This window comes from Miniopterus schreibersii, assembly GCF_964146895.1.
Source record: "Miniopterus schreibersii genome assembly, chromosome: 10".
Classification (NCBI taxonomy): Eukaryota; Metazoa; Chordata; class Mammalia; order Chiroptera; family Miniopteridae; genus Miniopterus; species Miniopterus schreibersii.
In genome coordinates this window covers 14,113,842-14,130,964 of record NC_138110.1, presented here as the reverse complement: position 1 = coordinate 14,130,964, position 17,123 = coordinate 14,113,842, and the positions used below count along the sequence as shown (strand labels likewise).

Sequence of the window (17,123 nt, the reverse complement as noted above, 5' to 3'; positions counted from 1 at the left end):
GGTTTAATACTGGGTAATTCAGAATAGCGCGTGGCTGGAAGCCATTGCCATTCTACACTCGATTAGATGTCCTGATATTTAATGAAATGGTCGGAAAAGATAAATCCACCTAATTCCACAGCCGTTTGCGAGTCCCACGCTGGAATTGATTTTGTTTTGCTGCGACACTTGGTGATATTGACAGGGGACGTTCTGACAAACCCAGGCCAAATAAGCTGTCAACAAGAGCCAGAAGGTACAATGACCGGCTCAGGCTCATTCCTCTAGTCACACACCAATGATGTCCCATCTGTAAAAGCCTGAAAACGGGAAGTCTTTCTTTTTTTAGTTAAGAAAAGTTCCCCAAGATGAGTGGTCCAAGGGAGAATTGAATGACTTACATAGATGGATAGACAATCACTTAATTTAATAGATGAATACTACTATCTCCTGTTTTTTAAAAACTTACTTTTATTCTCACACACCAGAAAACACTGGACATCCTTGCTTTGACGTTTTGCCTGAGATTTCTGAGCCCAGCGCGTGGTTCTGACCTTCTTGCTCAGCATGGTTTTCCTGCGAATGGAAAAATGAGTCAATATTTAGAGTATTTTCTCGTGGCAGGCGCTGTTCCTTGGGCAGGAGTTGTCTCATTTAGGCCCCCCTCCCATGGGGAGGGTGTTTTTTTTTATCATCACCATTTTATAAACGAGAAAACAGAGCCACAGGGATGTAAAGTATTTTGCCTGAAATAAATGGCAGAGACAGGACTGAGCCTGGGTCATCTGTTCCCAAGCCAGGACTTCCCATCACAGCCTAAAATTAGTAACAAGAGAAACAAGGGGAAAAAAATCAGCAGCAAAAGGAATGAGGCAGAGATACATGTCTCAGTATGGACGGAATACACAGAAGTAAGGCAAGGAAAAAAGTTGTAGAAGAATATATACAATTTATATGTTTTTTAAAAAATGCAAATGAAGGTGCTCTGTTGCTAAGGGAGACACCTATATAGTACTGATGGAGAGGAAGGCCTGGGAATGGGAACCTCCAAATTCAGCTAGAGGTTGTCTTGAGTGGGGGGTGCTTAGGGTGAAGAGGTAACAGGGGACACATCAGATTTCAAATGATGAGTCACGTTTTTTATTTGGTAAGCTGGGCGATGGGAACATAGTTGTTTCTTATTTTTTTCTTTATGCCTTTTTAATATGTTGCATAATGTCTGTTTTTAAATATGTTTTTCTTGATTTTCTTAGAGAAAGAGCAAGGGAGAGGGAGAGAGAGAAACATCTATTGGCTGCCTCCTGCACGCCCCCTACTGGGACTGAGCCTGCAACCTGGGCATGTGCCCTGACAGGGAACCCAGCTGGTGACCTCTCGGTGCATGGGATGGTGCTCAACCACCTGAGCCACCCCGGCCAGGGCTGCATAATGTTTTGAAACTCCATCCCTAATCCAAAGGATAGAGATAATAAGAAGCGGGATTTCTGATAAAGGGTGGGGCTCTGAGGAGTAAGGTGGAGAGAGAGGGCCCATGCAATTCAGGCAGAGATGTTTGGTCTTGCAGAGAGGATCTGGAGCTGATGTTCTCTGACTTTGGCCATCCAGGGATCCTATCTCTCCATAAACTTGTCACACCTTCCCCAAGCCCACCTTTGCTTCTTCTCACCAGGCCCATAGCTTCTCCAACCACACATCACCAACTAATTACTAGCATTTTAGAATACCCACCCGGTGATTGTGGTGGGTTAAATTGTGTCCTCGAGATAGATACAGTGAAGCCCTAACCCCTGGTACTTGTGGATGTGACCTTTTTGGGAAATAGGGTCTTTGTAAACATAGTCAAATTAAGATAAACTAATACTGGATTAAGGAATGCCCTAATTCAATGACTGCTATCCTTATAAGAGGGGAAATAGAGACACACAAGGATGCCATATAATGACAGAGACAGATACTGGAGCAATGTGTCTATAAGTCAGGGACAGTCAAGGAAACCAAGGATTTTGAGCCATCACTAGAAGTTAGGAGGGAGGCATGGAAGAGATTGTCCCTCCGAGCCTCCAGAAGGAACCAATCCTGCCAACCCCTTGATCTCAGACTTCTGGTCTCCAGAACTGTGGGACAATAGATTTCTGCAGTTTTAAGCCACCCAGTTTGTGAAAAATTGTTAGGATAGCCCTAGGAAATAAACACAGAGAGCTATGGCCTCTCAGACACACCTGCTAGAATAAAACAGCATGCATTTATGATCTGAGAGGAAAACAAAAAATAAAGCAGTCTCATGTCCTGGAACTCATTTTTCTTGAGAGGTACCAGATCCACCCACGGCCATCTCTTAAAGTCCAACCAGACCCATTCGTAACGCTGTCTGCAGCAGAGGCCTTGCAGGGTGGCTGTTTATATGGAATTAAAACTGTGCTCATCATATTGAGGCCCCTGTGGTTTCACATGATTCCTGTATTTTCCTGCACTTTATTCCTCAGGGATGGAATGAGGGGAGAGGAGGGGCCCTCTGGTTCCCAAGCAGCCTGCAGGGCTCTTCATTTCCTGTTTCCTTAATCTCATAACATCCTTGAAATCTTTCCCAAGCAGCTACTTTCACTATAAAACTTTCTTAACCCTTCAGATCCCTCCTCCCTGGTCCTACAGCAGGTTCCTCGGGTCACTCTGGAGGCTGGGCTGCTGAGCTCCCAACTCTGCTCCCGTGGGCTTCATCGTTTATCTCCTGGAATGGTTGTTTCACGGCCCCTGTCTGTGTGTCTCATCTTCTGTCCTGGAAGCCCAGGCCTGGGGTGTACGCCCCTGTTAGAGGGGGCAATCGCAGGGAGTCACTCACTGGGTAGCCAGGCCCCTGGCTCCAGCCGAGCCTTTGTTCTCTGGGCATCAGTGGAGGACCAGCTACTTGATTTGAATTCTCAGGAGTCGCCTCTTTGGCATCCAGCTGTCGGTCTGGAGAGCATCTTACTCAAGGTCAGCCCCTCCACCGGTGCTCAAGCTGGGGACAGAAAAGTTGCTGAAACCAAGAGAATCTCATCCTAGAGAAAGGGAGATACACAAGGCTCCACTGAAATTTCTGGGCTAATTGGATTTCTGAACATGGCCCTCCTGAAAGATAACCACATTCTAATTCCTGGGAACAGAATCAGAATCTTTACAGATGTAATTAAGCTAAAGAATTTGAGTTGGGGAGGTTATCTTGGATTTCCCAGGTGGGCCCTAAGTGCCATCGAGTATGTCCTTCCAAGAGGGAGGCAGAGGGAGATCTGACACACACAGAGGACAAGGTGATGTGACCTCAGAAGCAGAGATTGGAGTGATGTGGCTGTGAGCCAAGGATGCTGGCAGCTACCAGAAGCTGGCAGAGGCAAAGAACAGAGTCTCCCCCAGAACCTCCAGGAGCGCAGCCCCGGTGACACACCTTCATTTCAACCCAGTGATACTGATTTTGGACTTCTAGCCTCTAAATCTGTGAGAAAATAAATTCCTGTGGTTTAAAGCCACCCAGCTTGTGGAAATTTATTACAGCAGTCACAGAAAACTAATACACACGCTCTACTTGTTCTGCAAGTCCAAGATTAATAGTTGACCAGACACGAGGGGAATTCCAGGAGGCGTCTGCAAAGAGCCTGCTTCAGGAGGTTGGAAATCAAACCGATAGCACATTCAAGCACCAACACTTTCTTACCAACAGAGGAGATCTCTGGCAATGGATGGTTAGCATTTTTTTGTGTGTGTGCCCTGTATTATCAGCCACAGGGCAAAGGCTATTCAGTTCTCATTTTTAAAATTCTCCAATATAACACAGTGATCTGGTGGGTCCTTAACACCTTGCTGACCGGTCACGAGATAACTCGTGTCTGCACTTACACTAATTTAAGTAATTTTAAACACCTTGCTGACCAAATTAGCCTCCTGCACAGGCAAGTTCTGGCTTGAGATAGCCCGTCAGCAAGGTGTTAATACATATTTGCTGTTAATGCTGAAGATAGTCATCACTTTCAGGATCTGTTTGTGGCTTAGCATTCTAGAAGCTTCTGCTGCCTTCAACTTCATGGTACAGGTGCATCCATATTTTAAAACTTAAGACCATTGGCTGAGGTCTTGCTTTCCTCCATTTAAACCCAGAAATTAATCAACTCTGCATTTTAATTTTTTGTTTTTTAATCCTCAGCAGAGGACATTTTTTTCCATTGCTTTTTAGAGAGAGTGGAAGGGGGAGAGAGAGAAAGAAACGTGGAGAGAGCCACCATCAATTGGTTGCCTCCCGCATGTGCCCAGACTGGGGCAGGGCATCGAGCCTGTAACTGAGGTACGTGCCCTGGATCAGAATTGAACCCGAGACCCTTCAGTCCTCGGGGTGATGCTCTAACCACTGAGCCAAACCAGCTAGGGCAACTCTGCATTTTGATACCCATGTATCATTGCCATCATGTGAGCAAGAAAATTTGTCTGCCAACTAGCGCAACAGAACTGAAACAAGCTGTTTTTAATCTTTTCGTAATGAAAACTTGGAACAACTGCCATGTGATTTGAAGTAGTAGGTTGGATTAATCATTAGTTCCTTCCATTCCTCCCTCCTGTGACGATCGCAATGGATTTGGATTTGGACGGTGCCCATGGCCAGGCATCTCAGGTCCTAGACAGAAACTAATTAAGGAGATGGCAGGGAAAAGGCAACTTGTCCACTTGCGTTTACAATCAGAAAGGAAGCTAATGCAATGGAAAAGTTGCAGAGCCTACAAAATAACCCCAGCTAGAACACCATAAATCCAATCCAAGAAAACCAGTTCACAAAGCAAAACACTGACTGGAAAGAAAACTAGAATTTAGTCTTCCAAAGTGAGGACAGAGTGTCCCTCTGTATTGGTATTTGACCTTCAGGCATTTACCTTGTGAAGACAAGCTCGGTATTGACACCTGTCCTGTTTTTATCTCCTTCAACTCTCATAGTTCCAGATTCTTAAACTTCGGGCTGCAGAATTTGGGATACTCAGACAGTGATGGAGAAGGGCATTTGGAAATCATTTAGTCTATTTATAAGAAATACATCCAGCCTTCAAAATTGTTGCTTTTCTTCACATGGGGAGGACCTCAAAATACATTTGTGGAATTGGATTTGGGGTATTGGAACTTAATTTTTTCAAAGTTTAATTCCACTCAGCAAACGCTTATTGAGGTCCTCTTCTGAGACACCCGTTAATGAAGAAATGGCCCCGCCTCTCACACGGGGACAGGCAGGGGATACACTAAGCAAGAGTCTGCAATCTTTCCTGCGGGACAGTATCCTTCAGCCGAGACTAAAAGGATGATTCAGCATTTTCCAGGCGGATGGGAAGGAGGGACATTCCAGGTAGAAGGACAGACAGGTTTGAGCCTGGCGTGTCCTGTACCAGGAGCAGGGGAAACGGTGTGGGAGGGTGCGGCTGAAGAAACAGGTCTGGTCACGAAGGGCCTTTGAAACCATGCTCTGGAGCCTGGAATTAATCCTAAAGATCACAGAGGCCAAGCCTGGCTGCACCTGGGACATTTTGATAAAACAATTCAGCCACCCTTTGTGAAGGTGGGGCCTGGGCAATAGAATGTTTAAAATATGCCCCAAGTGATTCTAATGTCTGCCCAGGGTAGAGAATCACAGCCCGAGACAAGAAGTCTGCAAAGTTTTCCTCTAAACGACCAGGTAGTCAATAGTTTCGGTTTTGTGGGCCACACAGCCTCTGTTGAAATTACTCAGGTCCCCTACAGGCACACCTTGTTTTATTGCATGTGGCTTTATTTTTTTTAATTTTTTAACCCTTACCTGAGGATATTCTTTCCATTGCTTTTCAGAGAGAGTGGAAGGGGGAGGAGAGAGAGAGAGAGAAACATCCATGTGAGAGAGACACAGCGATTGGTTGCCTCCTGCACACACCCTGACTGGGGCTGGGGATTGAGCCTGCAACCGAGGGACATGCCCTTGGTCCAAACCGAACCCCGGGCCCTTCAGTCCCTGGGCCGACGCTCTAAACCACTGAGCTAAACTGGCCAGGGCAATTGCACGCGGCTTTATTGCGCTTCACAGATGTTGTGATTTTTTTGCAAGCTGCAGGCAAGACCTTCCACCAGCAAAAGCTTGCGATTCACTCTGTCGTGATTCTTGCTTCGTTGGGCGATCAGGAAGCAGCTGCGGCGTCCGGGAGTTCGCGGGTGCTGCGGAGGCCGCCGGCCAAGGCGTGAATGAGCGCGGTGCTGTCTCCCGCTGCTCACGCGTTCACTGCTCATGACAGTCGCTCTCCTCTGCGGCTTTGCTTTCTGCCGTTTCAGTTACCTTGTTTAGAAAACACTAAAGGGAACACTCCAGAACAAATAGTCCATAGGTTTTAAATTCTGAGTAATGTGATGAATCCCTCGAGGTCCTGGTCCATCCCACCTGGACCGCGACTCATCCCTTGGTCCCACGTCTCCGCACAGTGGGCGCTCCCTCCCGTTAGTCACTTAGTAGGTTCACGAGGTTATCCCCTGTTGTGAGATGTCAGTGCCCGAGTTCAAGTCACCCTTATTTTGCTTAATAATGGGTTCAGAGCACAAGAGGAGTGATGCTGGCAGTTCGGATACACCAAAGAGAAGCTGTAAAGTGCTTCCTTGAAGCGAAAAGGAGAGTAGAGCACAATAAGATATTCTGAGGAGGGCCACATTCAATAACTTTTATTGCAGTATATTGTTATACTTGCTCTATTTTATGATAACTGCCCTTAATTTTTTGCTGTGCCTAATTTATAAACTAAACTTTATCATAAGTATGCATGTATAGGGAAAAAAACAATACTATAGATAGGGTTTAGTATGATCTCCAGTTCTGGGAATCCACTGGGGTGGGTGGTCTTATAACATTCCCCGTAGATAAGAGGGAAATACCGTATTATATTTACTAAATAATATACAAGCTTGTTCTCATTGTAAAAGAATCAAAACAATATAGACAAAGCTCAAGTCTTTTTTACCCCTCATTCATTTCTCAGTCCCCTTCCCAGTCAATAGCTGTTATCAACGGGTGTGTCTCCTTCTAGAACTTTCTGGAACTTTCTCCATGCTTTTTTTGTGTATATTTATCCACTAGAAAGATATTGTTTTGTTTTGAAAAACTGAAAAATATATTGAATGTTCTTAAGCTGTTGGTTTTTTCATAATAATATGTCTTGGAGCATTTTCCTCAGTAGCAAATATAGATCTATCTCTTTTTATTTGTTGCATAGCATTTTTATAAAATATGAAAGTGCTACAGCTCATTTAACCTTTTCCTGATAGAGGCTGAACTATGTGAAATTGCCAACATTAAACTGTTTTTGTCCCATAAAATGGAATTTTCATTAAGTTGTGGTTCAACTTAACCGTTTCCAGTTTTTTTGCCTTCACAAGCATTGCTGCCACGAGCATCCTGCAGTGTATGCTCGTGTGTTTCCCTGGAGCTGACTCTGAGATGCTGAATGGCTGGGTCCTAGGGGACATCAGTTAGGAAGGCGTCTTTGGTTAAACCACAGACACGACTCTGGCAAGCTTCAGCAAAAAGCAGAGCTGATCGGCAGGCTGGGGGGCAGCTCGCAGGGTGAGAGGAGGGCCAAAGACCTGCTAGGCTGAGGGCCGGTCAGGTCCAGGCAGCCTCCAGGGTGGTGGTCATGGTGCAGCCTCTCAGGGGACCACCATCCGGTGGACGAAGGCCGAGCTTTGATTTGGGCTTTGACTCGCTCCACACTAGTCCTGGGACAGGGTTGACATCATGTCATGGTGAGGGGGAGGGTAGTGGGAGCAGCCTGCAGGGACCCCGTCAGCTTCTGTAAGGACAGGACAAAAAAAGGGAGGAAAAAAAAAAAGGAGTGTAAGGATTAGAGAGGAGAAATAATAGTGCACAACTAAAAGAAAGTTCAGCAAATTCGCCAGATCCCAGAACAAATTACAAAAATCAATAGCATTTTCCCACACCAGCAACAATCAATTGGAAAATATAATTAAAAATAAAATATCAAGGAAAATAGCCAACTATATACTATCTAGGAGTTGTCTGTGTAATCTGCTTGAAGATTACATGGGAAAATGTAAAATTATAAGTAAGGATACAAAAGAAGATTTGAGTACATTGCATGATATCCAATGACAGCTTAATGCAAAATTGATGTCCATTTCTCCCCATATAATATATAAATTTGAAACAATATGAATTAACATTCTAGTTGAATGTTTTGAAGAGCTCAATACACTTTTTTTCTGAAGTTTCCTGAAATTTCTGAAAATCTTCTGAGTACAAATGTTCTGAAACTTGTATGAATGATTAATGGTTTACAACTAACTAGCTCAACTTTGGGAGAGAAAAATAACTTAAGGCAAAATACTCAATATACTACAAATCTGTAATAATAAAACCTGTATGGTTTTGGTATTAGAGCCAGGACTGGCTTCATAGGCCTGTGACCTTTGCAGTCACTTAGGGCCCACACTTTAAAGGGACCTTTGCTTGCTTTAACTGTGATTGACCGGCACCATCTTGAAGTTCTTTTTTTTTTTTTTAATGTCTTTATTGATTTCAGAGAGAGAAAAAGAGAGGGAGATGGGGGGAGAGAGAAACATCAATGAGAGAGTCATTGATCAGCTGCCTCCTGCACGCTCCCTACTAAGGACTGAGCCCAAAACCCAGGCATGTGCCCTGACCGGGAATCGAACCGCCATCTCCTGGATCAAAGGTCGATGCTCAACCTCTGAGCCACACCAGCCACACCATTTTGAAGTTCTTAATAATATTAAAATAAGAGGTCCTGTGTTTTCATTTTGCATTAGCCCTGCAAATTATCTAGTCAGTCTTGACTAGAACAAAGCTTGTTCAAAGACTAGACCAAAAATTACAGGCTCAAAAGAATGGATTTCTGTCCGATGAAGGACACCACCGATAAAGAACTGGCAGATAACTGACTGAGAGTAAATATTTTCAATGACTCAGGTGAACAAGGACCAATATATAAATAATAAGGAGCTCTTGCTAATCAAAAAGAGAAGATCCATTAAAAAACGGGCAAAGAATACTTTACAGAAGAGAAAACTATAATGGCTGACTGACAAAAATATTCTAGCTTACTTGTAATTAGAAAAATGAAAATTAAAACAACAACTGGATATTATTTTATATCCTTTAACTGCCCAAAATGAGAAAGCTGGACAACGCAAAGAAACGATAGGAACCAGCATCCTGGGGGCAGTCCCTCCAGAGAGCCACCTGGTGGGGTTGATCCAGTATTTGTGCACCTTGAGACCCAGCAGTCCCCCTCACAGGCGTGGGACTAAACCTGAGCTAAATCCCCTCGTAGGTCTATATGGGGATACAAACAAGGAGTTTGTTACCGTGAGTTTTTTTGGGTTGGAGGCCATCTATGTGTCCATCACCTGGGGAATGGCTAAGGCTAGGACAATGATGAATGATTACACAGCAGTTAGAACCTCTGGACTAGACAAGCACAGTAACACCATCAATAGTAAAATGTAGTACTGAGTGACATACGTAGAAGCAGGAGATCCGAGGCACAAAGTCATTTATATAAATTAAAAATACACATACACAAAACAAGAGCACCTACATATGAGAGGACACACATCACACAACATGAGAGGGGCCTGGATGCAAAATGCAGGCTCAGAGAGTAGCATCTGAATATATCTTTCTCTTTTGTTGGCCATTTAACTTCGATAGGTTTAAATGGTGGAACTGAATGCCTATAAATTCACTTGAAAGCGACACAAGGAAGCTAACTTTGCCCACTTCTTTTGCTTCGAAATTCAGTGTATGACTCTGTCGGGAAACTTGGGAGCAACATTCTCAGTGGAAACGTGGACAGGCTGGGGTCCTACAGTGAGTGCCTCTCCACCTATGCACCCTCGGGGGGCTTCCAAGGGCAGTACTGCAAGCTTCACGTCCTGCAGGTGAGCGTGGGGAACCTGGGCACGGGCTCTTGAAGGAAAACGTCATGATATGGAAACCATTACAATTCCACTGATTGCTTTTCTTAATAAATAAAAAACCCTATTAAGATGTTTTGCAAAAAGTTAAAACTAAATTTTAAACAGTGTCAGAAAGTTTCTTGCATGTTCTGAGCATGAGACATCGGAGGCTGTTGTTCACAGACCACCTAGGCCTTCAGATGGTCCTCCTTCCGTATTATATGGGGCAAGCTCTCTGGAGGACCTTTGTGAGAAATCCAAGGTCAAGTCCCAGCCAATGTTCCTGAGCATTAAGTCCTGACTTATCATTTTTAGAAATACCAAAGGATGGACTTCCTATTAACCATAATCCTGTTTCTGAAACAGAACTGCAAGACAGGAATTTAAGGTTATCCTAGCAGATGGGCTGAGACTTCTATGACCACATCCGTTGATTGAAGTCACAGGGCTCACTATCTTCAAAGCATGTTATTTTCATACTGCTGGGGGTGTGGATCAGGGGAGGAGGTGCTAGGAAAAGCATGGCCTCCTACTAAAAAGATAGACTTTATGTGTGTCTCAAAGCTAAAAGAAAATACATTACCGGTTGGCTAATAACAACAGTATAAAATACTAAGAAATCCAAGCCCTCGGATATTAATACTATAAAATGGTCTTGCAATGGTTAACCATTGGACATAGGAAGATTATCATCCAGCTCCATTTGTCCCCCTGAGGGTTGGATAATAGCTTCAGGGTTTAATCAGTGTGTACAAATATCATATGCTCTTTTCAAATAAGATGAATGGTTTTGCTCTCAGAACAAAAGGTCAGGCCTACACAATCGTGCAAGTTATATGTTTAGCAGCCTCCCAGAGATCTTTATTTATAATTTAATCTTTGCTTTATTGGGACAGGCATTCTAATTATTGGCTTGATTTATTAGTAAAATCTTTTTTTTTTTTTAAGCAACTTTATTTATTTTTTCCCTTTAAATATATCTTTATTGATTTTAGAGAGAGGAAAGGAGAGGGAGAGAGAGAGATAGAAACATCAATGATGAGAGAGTCATTGATCGGCTGCCTCCTGCACGCCCCTGACTGGGGATCAAAGCCCGCAAACCTGGGCACGTGCCCTGACCGGGAATGGAACCCCAATCACCTGGATCCTAGGTTGACGCTCGACTGCCGAGCCATGCCTGGCCGGGCAGTAAAATCTTTACTTGATATATTGTGTCCTGCTATGAAGATATGACAAGTTGCGAATATTGTAGGAGTGTTAACTTTAAATATGGGAGATGGATGCGCTGGGGCAGACTCCCCCACACTGGGGGCTGCTTTCTAAATAATCAGCTACATTAAGCCTTGGAGCATATTTTTATTTAAATGTGGGTGCATCTGACGTTCTATAAATTCACTGGAACTACTCTGTTACGGAAAAGCCATCTCCAAAGAAGTCAGCAAACTTTTCCTCTTTTAGTATCTTTCCCTCCCCTTTCGCAGTGTGATTAATTCCTGGGCAGTGCCGCCACGGCCTTCCTTACTTGGAAACCAGGCACCGTTGCATGACTAACGTTAAGGGATGTGCTGGCCTTCCGTTTCCCAGGGTGGAGCTGACTACAGCGTGGGCGTGTGTGTCCCTGATTCTTGTGCCGAAGAGGATGTGACTGCGATGGCTCAGCTGGGTAGGTCCAAAGGGGTACCCAGGAAACTACTGTCTCAGCACAAAGTGTGAAAAGCCCCAGCTCCTCAGAGCCAAGAAAGACCATTCTCCCAGGATCGAACCAACCTTTCATTCTGATAAATGCAATACGCTGAGGCTGATGGAGCTTCGGGGGGCTCGGGAGTGGTGGTGGTGGTGCAGGAAAAGAGAAGGTAGGCAGGAGGAGACAGAATTAGGAGAAGGCAGGAGCTGAATCTTGATGCAATAACCTTTTAAACTTAATCTTCCCTCACCACCACCTCCTGGTTGGGCTTGAAGAAAGGAGATAGGTGGTGTCCGGTTTCCACATGGTGAGTGTCCTGTGCTAGGGCCCACATGTGGAGATCTGTCAGCGCCATATCCAGAATGCCACACTGAACTAGGATTGCGTGAGGCCCACGGGTGGTCGTGGATTAGTGGTAAGCATCCAGCTTTGGTCCTGGTTGTCATCTCCCAGCTGTGTGATCCTGGGCAAATCACTTAATCTCCCCATACTCTCCTCTCTTCCTCTGTACACGGTGTGTGTGTGTGTGTGTGTGTGTGTGTGTGTGTGACAAGGGCATTCAGTCTGGATCCAACTCTCTGTTGCCTCACAATCACTTCAGACCTTGACCATGCAGAATGAATACATTTAAGTCCACATGAAAACTGGTTTGATTTCCTCTAACTCTTTCAAAAATTTCAAGGAAGAGCTTTATTTTTTTATATTTATTTATTTAAATTTATCTTTATTGTTGAAAGTATTACAGATGTCCCCCTTTCTTTTCCCCATTGATCCCCTCCACCCTGCATCCACCCCGCATCCACCCCACCTCAGGCCTTCACCACACTATTGTCTGTGTCCATGGGTTATGCATATATGCATATAAGTTCTTTGATTAATCTCTCCCCACCCACTACCCCACCCTGCCTTCCCACTGAGATTCGTCAGTCTGTTCCATGCTTCTGTGTCTCTGGATCTATTTTGTTCATCAGCCTATTTTGTTCATTAGATTCCACATATGAGAGAGATCATGTAAAACTGAATCAGGAAGAATCAGGAAACCTGAATAGGCCAAGAACAAGTGATGAAATTGAAGCAGTAATAAAAAAACTCCCAGCAAACAAAAGCCCTGGTCCGGACAGCTTCACAGGGGAGCTTTCTAATACTTTTAAGTTGTAGGGTTAGATCGTTTACCAAAAATTTTTCTTGCTTTTTGAGGTAGGCCTGCAGTGCTATGAACTTCCCTCTTAGGACCGCTTTTGCTGTGTCCCATAGATTTGGGGTTGCTGTAAGTTCATTTTCATTTGTTTCCAGGAAGTTTTTGATTTCTTTCTTGATCTTATTGGTAACCCATTCATTGTTTAATAACATGCTATTTGAGTGTTTTTACTGTAGTTGATTTCTAATTTCATGCCATTGTGATCTGAGATGCTTGATATGGTTTCAATCTTCTTGAACTTGTAGAAACTGGTTTTGTGTCCTAACGTGGTCTATCGTTGAGAATGACCCATGTGCACTTGAGAGGAATGTATATTCTGTAGCTCTGGGGTGAAATGTTCTGTAAATATCAAATATTAAATCCATCTGATCTAGTGTGCCATTTAGAGTCACTGTTTCTGTGTTGACTTTTTGTCTGGAAGATCTATCCAGTGAAGTCAAAGGAAGAGTTTTAAAGCCTGAAATTGTTATCACTCTTGTGTTTATTCTGGTTATCCAAATAAGAACTAACATGACAGCCCTGGCCCGTGTGGCTCAGTTGGTCGGGTGTCATTTGTGCACCGAAAGGTCGCTGGCTCGATTCCCAGTCAGGGCACATGCCTGGGTTGCAGGCCCCAGCCCCAGTAGGAGGAGTGCAGGAGGCAGCCGGTGGATGTTTCACTATCACGTGGATGTTTCTCATTCTCTCTCTCTCCCTCTCCCTTCCTCTCTCTAAAATCAATTAAAAAAAAAAAACATTTAAAAAGGAAAACACTTTCTCTACTCACAAAACCCTTCTGACACCAAATGTTTGGGTTTCCCCCTCACAGTATGTAATTCTAACACTCATTACCTGTAGGCAGTGCTGACCCCACAGGTAAAGGGCTCAGTCCCAAAAGATGGCTCCCCACTTCAGACACCAATTGGAAGCAATGGGTCCCCCAGGTTACCCCCACTTCTGCCTTGGCTGCAAATCAAGTTTCCCATGACACCCTCCTCAGGTTTGATAATTTGCTCTAGTAGCTCCCAGAACTCAGGGAAAACCTTTACTTGCTATTACCGGCTTATTACAAAGGACAAAAATCAGGAAGAACCAGGTGGAAGAAATGCAGAGGGCAGGGTATATGGGAGGGGCACAAGGCATCTGTGGCCTCTCGGGGTGCTCCACCCTCCCAGAACCTCAGTGTGCTCATCAAGGTGGAAGCTCTCGGAACCCCTTTGTCTAGGGTCTTCACTGAGTTTCCATTAGGCACAATTGATTAAATCATTGGCCACTGGTGATTGTGTCCCCAGCTCCTCTTTCCACCCTAGAGGTCACGGATGGGGCTGAAAGTTTCAACCCTCTAATCACGTGGTTGGTTCTTTAGGCCATCACCCCAATCCTCCAGGAGTTGCCTTATTAGCATAAACTCAAGTAAGGTAGAAAGGAGCTTATTAGGAATAACAATGGGTGTTCCTCTCACCTCTAACCCTCAGGAAATTCCAAGGGCTTTAGGAGATCTGTACCAGGAACTGGAGACAGAGAGCAAATATATATTTCTTATTATGTCACAATATCATACGCATCATTAGAAGCAGTCCTCTTTTAAGTGTTCATATTGCAGTTAGTTTTCAATAACCTTAAATTGTCCTCTGAATTTATGATTATCCCTAGAGCTTTGGGTACATTATTTATTTAGCCAAATATTTTATGTGATGTTAAAAAGAAAGCCAATTGTAATAAATCAAATTTAAATTTCAATTCTTGTTGAATAAGTCATAAGCATCCTAGCAACAAAGATAAATTTTTAGTGTTGTTATTAAATTAGCATTTCAAGTAAATAAATGACTCCCTAAGTCTGAGTTAATGTTCATATTATTTAAGAGATTTTATCAATTAGTCTAGTGTTTTTAAAATATGTTTTTATTGATTTCAGAGAGAGGAAAGGAGAGGGAGAGAGAGACATGCCCTCCACCAGGGATTGAGCCTGCAACCTTGGCATGTGCCCTGACCAGGAATCGAACCTTGACCTCTTGGTTCCTGGGTCAACACTCAACCACTGAGCCACACCAGCCAGGCTAGCCTAGTTTTTTTTTTTTTTAATGCAAAACTTATTAGTCAGAGTTGACATTAGAATAAGATGGGAGGTTAGAAATTATTATCAATACAAAGATACTTTTATTTATTTTTCAGTTACAGTGGATATACAATATTATATTAGTTTCAGGTGTACAACGTAGTGATTAGACATTTATATAACTTATAAAGTGATCACCCCCATATGTCTAGCACCCATCTGACGCCATACATCGTTATTATAATGTTATTGACTATATTCCCTTTGCTGTACTTTACAACCCCATGACTATTATAATAACTGGAAATTTGTAGTTCTGAATCCCTTTTACCTTTTGCACCCACCCTCCCGATCCTCTCTAATCTGGTGACCACCAATTTGTTCTCTTTTACAAAGACTTTTTATGATTCTCTGAGGAACTGAAAGAGGGATTAGGGTGAGCAGAGCTGACTTGGCAGATGTAACTTAGTCTCCACTGCCAAGGCGTTTCTCCGCCTCTGCACAGAGGCAGCAGATAGAAATGGGAGGGTCTTTGCCCAGGGGAAAGGGTTCCCATCTGGAAAGGATGTGTCCCCCATTCCTTAAAGCTTTTTGATGGAGTTGCCAATATTTCCCCTACAGATGTGGTGGTAACCAGCTCAGCAATCACAGGAGGGAGCTGTTTGTGCAGACTTTACTTATCTGGAGGAGCGGGAGGGCAGGGAGTTAACACATGGAGAACATAGCAGATAAGCCGAAAAGAAATGAGCCCAGTACTGCAGGGACAGGGGAAAAGACTCTGGGCAGAGCAGAACATATTGCAAAACTGTACAGCGTAGTTGCCGTAGGCTGCTATAAAATTTCAACCAACAGGCTTTGTGTGGGCTCCTGAGAAAGAAAATATGTCACACCAGAGTGTTGAGATTCTAGATAAAATTTAGATATGATGATTACAAACCCAGTTACAGGCCTTAACAATTCATATCTGCATATTTCAGTGTCACTTACTGTCTTCCATTTCCTAGGGATTGTTGGAAGGAAAAAGAAGGGGCTTGGTTTAAGGGTCTGTTAATACTGAGGCAGCAAACTTAATCCAGACTCAACTTTGAAGGGCTGCATGTTTCCATTCTTAGGGACTCTTTCTCAGTCTGTCTCCATTTCTGATGGAAATTTTAGATCATACGGTGATTACACTGTATGGAAATTTTAGATCATATGGTGATTACACTGCAGTGTCCTAAAGCAATGAGTACTGAGCTGCTTACACTCAATGATCAACAGTCCCTTACCGTAAGCTGTAAACTGTCCCCTTTCCTATGCTCTGTTAGGCGAATCCAACCTTGCTTTGCCAATTATAATCAGATTTATGAGGCCTCCAGAGTAGAACAATGATGCTAGAACTACAAGGGATATTTCTTCCCCCACAACTATCCCCAATGGACTACCCTGGTGCTGACTGAGAAGACGGAGCTATGCTGATAAGAACTCCTCGATTTACCTGCAGAAATGCCTCTCTGACTAAGAACTCAAAAGGAATCCAGAACATTTCACAGAATACCATTTCCTGTTCTCAGTTTCACTCAGGACACATTTACTGAGCACTCTGCTGTCGGGCCCTTGTGTGTGACATCACACGTGTGTGCTGGGGGACCATCCAAAGAATTGGGAGTTACTTCTTTTGGGAAACTTGTAATTCAGTTACTAAGAAAAGAATGTGGTGTGTGCCCGAGGCTGCTGGGAAACACTGTTGGGAAATAAAAGGTCAATGCCATGTTGAGTGCTAGGGACAGGCAGGCATGGAGAGGAGCTTGGGGGTGAGAGGGAAGAGAGCCACACAGGGGAGAAGGGGGTGCTTACACTCGCCTGAGTTAGTGAAGATTTGGGAAGGTGAGCATGATGAGATGTCGGTGGGGAACAGCTCAAATAAAGGTTTCCTGTTCCCCTGTGTAGACCTAGCACAGTGTAGACATTTAAGGTTGACTGACTGCACGGGCTACCGATTGGTTCTGTTGACGGTGGCAGGATTCAGAGCCGGGCGTGGTGCTTCTCCTCAGTGCTGCTGGGACCTGAGGACATTGACTCGGGTTGGTGGGTGGGGTTGGATAAGCCCAGAAAACCCAACCGACCCCAAGCAGCCTCATTCTGAGAGTCAGGCCTGGGCCCAGCCTGTGTGCTGCCCCATTGAGCAGAGCGCTTTGGTGAGGCCCTGTGTTAGTTTTCCAGGACTGCCTTAGCAAAATACCACAGCCTGGGCTCAGACAATAGAAATTTATTCCTCACATTTCTGGAAGCCC

The 17,123-nt window shown here is 44.1% G+C and overlaps 1 protein-coding gene across 1 annotated transcript in view; it reads left to right on the top strand.

The window, feature by feature from the left end:
- Positions 1-17,123, top strand: part of LOC308562840 (O-acyltransferase like protein-like) — a gene marked incomplete at its 5' end in the record, with an annotated part of 51,333 nt that overhangs the window by 965 nt on the left and 33,245 nt on the right. Inside the window, 2 exons of the mRNA XM_081149268.1 lie at positions 9,776-9,915; positions 11,518-11,596. Of these exons, the coding sequence (XP_081005394.1) occupies positions 9,776-9,915; positions 11,518-11,596 (219 nt within the window). The remainder of the gene's footprint in view (positions 1-9,775; positions 9,916-11,517; positions 11,597-17,123) is intronic.